This window comes from Cavia porcellus, unplaced genomic scaffold (genome assembly GCF_034190915.1).
Source record: "Cavia porcellus strain 051 isolate PalLab524CR breed Dunkin Hartley unplaced genomic scaffold, mCavPor4.1 scaffold_18, whole genome shotgun sequence".
In the NCBI taxonomy this organism is placed as follows: Eukaryota; Metazoa; Chordata; class Mammalia; order Rodentia; family Caviidae; genus Cavia; species Cavia porcellus.
The window spans coordinates 17,845,073-17,854,458 of record NW_026947501.1 but is presented as its reverse complement, the minus strand read 5'-3'; the positions used below and the strand labels follow the sequence as shown (position 1 = coordinate 17,854,458).

Here is a 9,386-nt window from a genome sequence, read left to right as displayed (position 1 = left end):
TTACCGAATCTTGTTTAAAGCTTCCAAAAATCAATACAGTGCCCAGAAGGTACTTTTTAAGATTAAAAAAAAAAAAAACTTTAAAAATCATAACTATGACCCATCCTTTACCTCCAAAGCGTCTGATGTACGTTCATTTAAGGGTAGCCTTTTTTGCCTGTACAATGTGACCAGAGATCCCAAGATATGAAGGAAAAAAAGTAAAGATTTCGTTGAGCCCTCACAAAAAGACGTTTGAACGTTGCTACGTTTTCTGAGTTTGCTAAATGTCCTAAATTCCTTAAATCCTAGGCTGCTAAATGTAAATGCTTTAAATTCTAATTGTTTCCATCCTTCCACAAACACCAAAATACAAACAGAACAAACTCACTTTCAAGAGATGTGCGAGCCAAGGGAGCCAAAGGACGGTTCTCAAAACACCTGCCCCGTTAACAGGTGGCCGGGCGGCCGGGCGGGACCTGTCACGTCCCCACAGCAGCCACTGCGGCCGCCCGCCCGGAGATTCCCGGCCCGCGCGGACCCACCGCACACGCACACGCGCGCACACACTCCCCACGCTCCGGCAGCCAGAGGCGGCGCCTCACTCTGGCCGCGTCTTCCCGGGAGGCCTTGGGAGAAGCACGTGCCTCCCCTCGAAGCCTCGAGCCCTGGGCGGGAACTGTAACCAGGCCTCCGCGCCTGACCGCTGGTTCCCCCACTCGCCTCAGGATCAGGCAGGCGCCAAAGCTTCTAGAAGCTTCTAGAAGCCGGCGGGCCGCCTTACCAGAGGTTGGCGTTCGACCTTCGCACTCAGCCTCAGGAGGCGGTGTGAGGTTCTGTAACGTCCCAGGTTAACCGGGGGCCCAGTAACAACCGGAGTCCAGGGGTTTGGGTACCTTGCTCCAGGGCCCTGCCGTGGTCCGAGTCGGTGCAAAGGCGCGGTCTCTTGGTTTCGTCTCACCTAGAAGTCAAGAGGCTCCGCAGCACGCAACTCGGGGAGCTGCGGCCCGGCCAGCGCAGCGCCTGGGCCTCACGCAGCGTCCAGAGCGCGAGGCCGGGCCGCCGAGGGGCGCCTAGAGCTCAACGGCCCGGGGGCCCAGGCTTGGGCGCGGGTTGCTAAAGCGCCCGGCCGGGCCACCGGCCTAGGCTCCCGGCCGCGCGGACCCAGCACCCTCTCCGCGGCGCGCCTCGCTGCAGGAGGTGCTGGGGGCGCTGCGCGCGTGTGGCCACCCCACTTGCGGCCTCGTGCGAGGGCGGCGCCCGGGGCCACGCTTGGCGGGGCGGGGGCTGCGCCCTCCCGGGCCCTAGCACAGTCGGGGAAGACTGGTTTGGTGAAGGGGGACAAGAAGGGTCAGAGCCCGGCCGGGAAAGCTGAGGGGAGGACGCCGCAGAGAAGGCTCTTTTACACCCAGGGCTGCAACCCAGCGACCTCGCTGGGCTCGAGACTGGGCATGAGTCGCCCTCCGAACCCGGCCTCGCTATGGGTTCTCAGGTCTCACGCGGAGAAAAAAAAAATAGTAGGTGTTGGTCACTTCGCAGGAAACTTTTCGTTGTTTCCTTATTTCCTTCCCACCTATGGACAAGCTGAGCAGCTTCTCAACCTCAGACCTAGAAGCTGTCAGGCCAAACAATCTGGACAGTTCCAGGCTCTGGGTTGGGCGGGTACCACATCACTACCTATGTCTTCCTAAAAGAAGCAAGCGAAACTGTCTTTGACGACTCCCAGCTCTAAGCCGGGGGGGGGGGCTTTTATCCTTGTCGACTTTTCCAGGGTTAATGTTTGTATGTTTAAAAGGAATTTTACAATATGAACAAAGATAATTTGACTACTTTTGGCGCGGACAGAGGCTTTAGAAGGACTTTTTAGCACGTGGTAGGAATGACTAGAATTCCCCAGCCACGGTAATGCCACCCGGGACCGCTCTACAAGAAAGGTCGTCTTGCTGCCAATATTCAGGACACAGATCGCCCCCTTCCCCCATCGTTTTGCTCCCCCCTACCTTTGGCTCAGCTCTGAGAGCATTACAGAGCTATCCTTTCCCGCCTCCCGACCCTCTTTCCCCCTCCCCCTCTTCTTTCTGGTGCTGGCAATTAGGGTGAAGAAATCAGTGCCAGGATCCTGCCTCTGAAGAGAAAGGAATTGCTCCGGGAATTGAATCCTGACACCTGTCTCTGTCCTGGATGGGGAGGGGGAATGCAGGGTCAAAATACCAGGGGTGGGGGAGGTCAGGCCTATGAAGAGTTCAGGCTGGAAGTGGGAGGTAGATGCTTCCTAAAAAAACGTTTCTGAGGGTTCCTCTTGCCATGTCTTCCCACCCCATTCTTTGCTTCCAGCTTCACTCAGGACATGAACACTCAGGTTATTAACGCACTTTTCCTTGCTTTTAGCGCCCTAACACTGGGACCTAAGGCTGGAATCAAATGCAACGCTGGCAAACCTTTCATTAATTTGCATTTATTTTGGGAAATAACGTAGATAAAGAGGAGGAGGGGAGACGGCCTTACATTTCAACAAGTAATTTGTGATCTTCACATCGGACAAATCATACTTACAAATTACTTTCCCACCTACTGGACAAAGCGGCCAAAACCGAAATTGATACATAGGCTCTCAGGCTTTCCAGATTTTGGAGAATGAAGGTGCACTAAAAGCTCACTAGACAAAACAGAAATGTGTAAAACAGAGCAATTGGAACTGGGATTTGGGATCTGAGTTTGTTTTTCCATAATGCCATATTTTAAAAACTTTTTTGTTTTCTTTTGTGAGGTTTTTTGGGGAAGGTGGGTTGGGTTTTTTTGTTTGTTTTTGTTTTTGCTGTCTTTGTTTTGTTTTTTGTTCTTTGTTCTCTAAATTAGAACTGCGACCCTGTGCATAGACCAGGCAAAGGGCTCAGTCTTGTGCCCCACCCCAGTCTGACCCCCCCCCAACCCTGTACCCTGACCTGGCTGTTTCCTCCACATTCGTGGTCCTTCGTGCTCAGCTTCCTGTAACCAAGCCGTTCTCTAATAAATACACAGAGGGAGATGAGAAGAGAGCAGGACTGCTTTGTAACAACTGGAAAACAAAAGCGCCATCGTTTGAGGAAGACAGGAAGGGGGATAGAGGGAAAATATGTTTTGCTTTTGTTTTTATATATATGTGTATATATATGCTGTATATATCTTAAAGTTCCGTTTCCTGGGCGCCTAAACGAGATTTGCTCAGTTCAGTCAACAGCAACTAAAAAGTTTAAGGGGTCCCTGGAACGGACCCGACTATGTACAGCATTCCCACCGAGGCGGAAGCTTGAACTAGTCCAGCGCAAGGCGGGGACATGGCTCTGTGATCGAGGCTGCAGGAGAGCGCTCTTCTTGAGGGCCTGGCCCCACGCACCCCACTGGGAAGGAGGAAAAACCGGGAAAGCTCTGGCTTGCAGGCGAGGGCCAGCCAAATAGAGGGCAGCCGGAGGGGCGACAGTCTGTGCCGCCTGAGAAACACTTAAGTGGTTGTTGTGATTTGAAGTAGTGTGCCGGCGCACTCCAATGGGCAGATACACGCCAGTTAGTGACTCCAGTGTCCAGAAAGAATAAATAATAGTGTTGGGCTCAAACAGTGGATCAGAGCGAAAAGCCTCCAAAGGCTGCAAGTGCATAATAGCTGTCCAGAAAGATGAGGGAGTAACTTAGTTCAGTGGGGGTTGAGAGGGAGAGCACAGGGCTATCCCAAAGAGAACCTGTGGGTGAAGCTGAAGCACCGGTTCTCTGTTCACCAGGTAGGTGGGATTACTTGTCCCCCATACAAGTGGCACAAAGTGGGGAGGGGTGGCAGTGCAGGCAATGGGCATATTTTGGGGGCGTGAAAATTCAGTTTTGGAGAAGCGGAGGCAAAGGCGGGCGGTGCAGCAGCAACAACAGGATGGGGACCACCGAGGACGCAGGTAGTTGTGTTTTATTTTTCTTCTTTCCCTCTCTTCTAGGTTCACAAGACCTGGAACCGCCAAGAGGCTTGGTCCTTGTAGTCCAGACAGTCGGGCGAATTGAAGTTGAGTTTCCAGGCCGAAGAAGCAGCAGCAGCGCCAGGCTCCTTGTAATCCAAGCAGTCGGCAGAGTTGAAGGCAAGCCCTGAGCCCCCGTAGCCTTGGTGATGATGGTGGTGGTGATGGTGGTGGTGGTGGCCTGAGGATTGGCTCAAGGGATGATGTGCATGCGGGTGGTGATGATGGTGGCCTGCCATGGAGGAGGGTGCCATGGGGCTGAGCTGGTGTGGGTGATGATGCGAGTGCATGGGCGCTAGGTATGAGCTGCAGTCCACACCACCAAAGTAGGAAGAGGAGGGCGCATAACCCTGCCCATAGCTGCCACCCTGGCCGTAGGACATGGGATAGGAGGCTGCTGCTGTGGCGGCCCCTGCGGCTACCGAGCGCTGCATACACGAGGCGTTGCTCGGTGCAGCCAGTGGCTCAGGCAGGGACACAGACGCAGGCGCCGAGCCGGGTGAGATAGAGGCCGGGCTCCAGATGGACGAGGCTGCGGGCGTACTCAGCGATGGCGCGGCAGCCACCGCCGGGTTCCCGCCTAGGCTCGCAGCGGCCGCCGGGATGGCAGAAGCGCTGGACGCTGAGCTAGAAGACGAGGCAGAGCTGGATACAGCGGGCGGTGTGAATTGGCCGCTGCTCTCGGAGCTGGAGCTCTCCCGCACTGGAGATGACTTCTTTTTGACCGGACGGCTTTTAGTTCCGCTCCCGCTCTGCTGCTGCTGCCGGCACTTGGCGCGGCGGTTCTTGAACCAGACCTGCAGCGGGCCGGGCATGGGAGAGCAGGTCAGCGTAGAGAGTGGAGTTACTGCACCTCCGCCTCTCGGACCCACCACCCCGCCCAGGCTCTCGCGTCCCTCACCAACCAAGCCTCCACCCCTCCCCGACTCAGGCCTGCCAGACGCTGCCCCTCCCCCACAGTGCTTTCCCAGCTCCTACACCCTCCCCCATCCGTCTGCGCAAAGCCCCTCCTCAGCTGGCTCTGGAGCAGGGATGCGCACCTCCCCACCCCTAGCGCAACTCTGCCGGAGGGCGGAATATTTGCATCTGTCCAGCCAGCTCAGCCGTCTCTAAACTGTTTCCCTATAGTCCTGGGTCTGTTTGAAGGGCCTGTTTTGTATGAACAGAGCTCGGGAAGCTGCGAAGAGATACAGAGCAGCAAAATTCGGGGCAGCCACCAAGTGTGGTCTGAGGGCCCAGGCAGTTCCACTGAACTGCCTTCTAAAGGTCCACACTGGATAGGCAAGAACATTTGGGTGTGAGTACGAATAACGGGGGAGGCTGAACAGAGGCCTGGACGAGTTTTCGTTGGGTTTTTTGGCTCCAGGCAGGAAACCAAATGGAATGGTCAGTTATAAAGTTTTCACTCCTCTTGGAGGGCCTGGCACATGGCACTGGATTCCTGATTTTTTTCTCAAGCCTTCGGGGAAAGAAGGCAAGACAAAAGACCTTTGAGGAGAGTTCTGAGTGAGAATCCGAACTGTTTTCGGAGCTATTTCATCTTAAAAACATAAATAGCAAGACTGGCAGCTGAGTTTTGCACTCGGCGTCCGCTCCTGACACATAAAGCGTCTAATCAGACAGACTCCTCCCATACAGCTTCCTCCCAAGCAGAGAATCGGGCTCCGGCCAATTTCCACTCTTGCCCTTCCAGGATCCCAGGAACATAAGGCAAGGCGGAGGCAGAATTGAGGCCTCCAAGAGATAACCTGCCAAGCTTTTGGATGGCCGAAAAAGCAGGGACAAGTTTTGGATCCTCGGGGCACTTTATGTGTGGTAGCCTAACTTCCCAAAATCCTAAAAAACAATTTTGCTACCAAAGGCCGCCAGGAAACAAGGGCCGGAATCTAGGGCTCTAAATCATTTGCTTTAACTTCGCCCTGTTTTCTTGGCTGACGCCCAGCACTAGGGGGAGTCAGTGAGGGGCTGCCCAATAAGCTCTCCCTCATGCCACAACACCTTTCCCAGACCTGCCTGACTGACCCCACCATGCCTAACCTGACCCTCAAACCCCTGGAGCGCTTACCTGGACTCTGGACTCAGGCAGGTTGATTTTCAGCGCCACCTCCTCGCGCATGAAGATATCAGGGTAGCGAGTCTTGGCGAAAAGCGCCTCGAGCACATCCAACTGTGAGCGAGTGAAGGTGGTGCGCTCCCTCCTCTGTTTCCGCGGAGTGGCTGCCAGGACATGTGGGGGGCGCTTCGGGTCAGCGGTGGCCAAGCCAACTGGTACTACAGGCCTCGGACAGGTCCCCCAGCAGTGGCAGAACCCGGCCGAGTCAAGAAAAAGCTAAGTTCTGAGCAAAAGGAATTCACTTGGAAACTGAGCCCGACTAGCTACAGGTGGGAGAAGGTGCCTGTATTCCACTTATGGCCAGTGTCTCCAAGACGGTTAGAGCTACCCTCTTTTCAGCCAGAGATTAAAAAGAAAAAGAAGCCACACAATTTTCTTTCCCCCACATCTCCCAACACACATATACACTCCCTGGCTTGGAGATAAACAGCAAGGAGGAGTGCCTCGGAAAGAAACATCATCTACCAAACACTTTATCAGGAAATAAATAGGGGTAAAAGAGAGAGAGATAGAAAAACCCAGAGTTTAGCTGAAGTTGTTCACTTCACCAATTCAAAAGTTGGTTTAGGTCACCAGTCTAGAGGATTATAGAAATAGGAGGAAGAATCCACCTTCTGTATAACCAGCCACTCGGAATAAGGGAAGTCTGGCTGTCTTATGTCAGGGCCTAATAAGTGTCCAGATTCTTTATTCAGTGTTGGGCTGGAGAGACTAGATTCATAAAATCAATGGTCACGTTTGGAAAACTAAGTCATGTTTAAATGGCTCTATGAAGGAGATGAGACAGGAGACATGTTGCTGATGTGGACAGACTCAGAAGGCACATGTTGCAGTTTTCAAAAGCCCTGACCACCTCACAGACCTGTGACTATGCCTCATGTCCCTGCAGCAGGCCCTACATTGTAGGCATCCAAATTTGGACCTGTTTGATCATCAAGGGGATTCAAATTTGAGAGGCCAGGGGTCCTCAGTGTTCACAGGGTCTGGGGCAGGGTTAGAAGGCCAGTGCTCACCGGGATAGCCCACAGAGGGGTGCAGGAGGTCCATGGCAGGCCCAGCCAGGCCCAGACCATTCATGCCATATGGGGGTTGTTTGAGGTAAGACATCATGCTAACAGCCGGGTGGAGGCACCCCAATGGATCCAGGGGGCCTGGGGCCAGGAACAGTACAGGGCTCCCACCGCGGAGTCCTTCAAGCTGTTGCTTCTGGGGGCCTGGCCTATGGAGACAGGAGATACACATGGAGAACATCACTCAGTACCATTTCGGCTTTTAGGTTTTGTCCCAGGCAAGGAGCCCCTGGATGGGTAGAGGGTGCAGTCTATACAACTGAACAGGGCAGTCAACTCAGCTCTACAAGGTCCTAGCTGAGGGAGCACAGCTTATTTTAAATGTAAACTTTTTGGATAGTCACTGCCTCTTTGGGGGGCTAGCATGGGCCAAAGGAATGAGGAGAGTATTTAAAACCATGGCCAGGTTGGGGAGGTTGCTTGAACCACAGAGTATTCAAAAGTCTAAATGCAGGCAAAAATTTAAGACCAGTAGCTTTATATTGCCCAAGCAAGTGTTCACTTGGCGCCCAGACCTCACGCTGCAGAGAGCAAGAGTGTTGTGTAAGGAACACAGAAGGTAGGCCCTACAAATGAGGCAACGAGGAGGGGTGGCTGCACCTTGGCCTCTGGGGAAGCATTGTCCGCTTGGCAGGGGTGGTTCCTTCAAAGATCTCCATGGCCGCTGCCCTGCCCTAGAGTCCATATCACTATCCCGGATGACCTTTCAGTGCCCAGCCACGGAGACATCGGAGACATCGCTTATCCAGGATCCCACCGCACCTCACCGAAGTCAAGGCCCAGACCTCAAAGGTGGCCAACGAAAACCAAAGAGAAGTAGTAGAAGTGGTAGTTCCATGACACCACCCGAGGTCTGAAGTGCCTGAGTCTCGGCCACCTGCCTTTCTCTGCCCACACAAGGCAGGCCTTTTCTCTATCCAATCGGTTTGTGCAAACCGGCTTCATCAGGAAAAGAGTGACCAGCCCAGCACCTTAAAGGGTCTCGGGGATTTGGGAAGCCTTAGTACAGTCGGTTGTGTGTGCTTTGTACTATCCCATTAGCTGAACCCGCGGCCCCAGGACCCAGTCGAGAATATCGAACTAGGCCTCAACGGCAAAGCCCACGCAGACCCGAGATGGAAGGTCGAAACACCGTTTCCACCGCTGCTCAGAACCAGGGGCACTACTATCGGGTCAAGAAAGGAAGTTGGGCAGTGATACAGGAGACCCTATGGACCTAATCCATATACTTCGCTTTCCGAGAATTCTGTAAAGCAGGCCAGGAACCAGGATTAGGAAACTCGGGGAAGTGAGTCGGAGCTAAAGCAGCTCTCTCTCCCAACCCCCACCCCACTCTCGTCCTCTAGCGCCCACGGCCAGGACAAGGGATCCCCAGCTTCCAAGGAAAGGGAGGGAAAGGTGAACAACTGGGGCTCGCACTTCGGTGGAAGGAATATGGGACTGAAGCCGCGGCGGTTCTGCAAGGTTGCCGGGCGAGTTTCCAAAGACTTTCTCCAAACTTAGTACTTCAGCTCGGTTACTTCGGAGGAGGCGGGGGAGGGGGCGCCGGGCCGCTGCAGCGGTCTGGTGTCCTCCGCTAGCCAGAGGGGAGCCAAGCTTCCCCCCCCCCAGCCCCGCCCACCTGCCCGGGTCCGTCGAAGCCGGGATCGGTTTGAGTAGGAGGCAAGAGTAACCAACACGCTCCGGAGTCGCGGGAGGCCCCACGGCTTTCTCCTTACCTGCCCTCAGCTGTCGGGGCCGTTCACCATCTACCTCGCGCTCTCACAGAGACCAGCCAGGCAGCCAACCTGGAAAACAGAAAGGCAGCAGGAATTACCCCCGGCGGCTGATCTAGAACCCCCGGGTTTCTTTCTTTTCCCAACTTCCTTCCTCCCATCTCTCTCTTTTCCAGTAGCTTTGTGCGTGTCCCTTCAGGTTTCACTTTATTGCACAGACACTTTGGTTGCAAAGCCCCACACGCTCTCGCGGACATTGCCTCGCCCGGGACTGCGCCGAGGGGCCACCAAGAGGGAGGGGGATTTGAGGGGCAGAGTTGGGAGGTGGCTCGCGGTTGCCGCTGCACTACTGGTGCAACGTGGAAGCAGTGGGGACTGGGAAGTCCTGCAGAGTCACTTTGCAAACTAAATAAATCAAGCGATTTACCTTGTCGGAGTGGCTTGTCTTGCTCGGTAGTTTAGGTGATTGGAAATGTAGCCTGATGAAGATTGATCACCTTTCTACTGCCCTCCCCGGGTATGTGAACGCGAGGCG

The 9,386-nt window shown here is 54.4% G+C and overlaps 1 protein-coding gene across 2 annotated transcripts; it reads right to left on the bottom strand.

Moving 5' to 3' along the window:
* Window positions 1-2,414: 2,414 nt before the first annotated feature.
* On the bottom strand, window positions 2,415-9,386 carry Otx1 (orthodenticle homeobox 1). Of its 2 annotated transcripts, none has more exons than XM_003467493.5 (5): window positions 9,279-9,386; window positions 7,737-8,923; window positions 7,080-7,285; window positions 6,019-6,170; window positions 2,415-4,750 (listed from the first exon to the last, which is right to left on the bottom strand). In XM_003467493.5, exons 2-5 carry the CDS (start codon window positions 7,793-7,795, stop codon window positions 3,938-3,940), a joined length of 1,230 nt encoding a protein of 409 aa, XP_003467541.3. In that variant the 5' UTR covers window positions 7,796-8,923; window positions 9,279-9,386; the 3' UTR covers window positions 2,415-3,937. The 2 variants fall into 2 exon arrangements, with proteins under 2 accessions (XP_003467541.3, XP_013005510.1); XM_013150056.3 differs by having other exon boundaries at window positions 8,855-8,923.

Coding starts and splice junctions, on each gene's coding strand:
- Otx1 (XM_003467493.5), bottom strand. CDS start 7,795: ATGGAGATCTTTGAAGGAACCACCCCTGCCAAGCGGACAATGCTTCCC. Junction 7,286..7,736: donor ATGCTTCCCCAGAGGCCAAG/GTGCAGCCACCC, acceptor CTGTCTCCATAG/GCCAGGCCCCCAGAAGCAAC. Junction 6,171..7,079: donor CCCCTCTGTGGGCTATCCCG/GTGAGCACTGGC, acceptor ATGTCCTGGCAG/CCACTCCGCGGAAACAGAGG.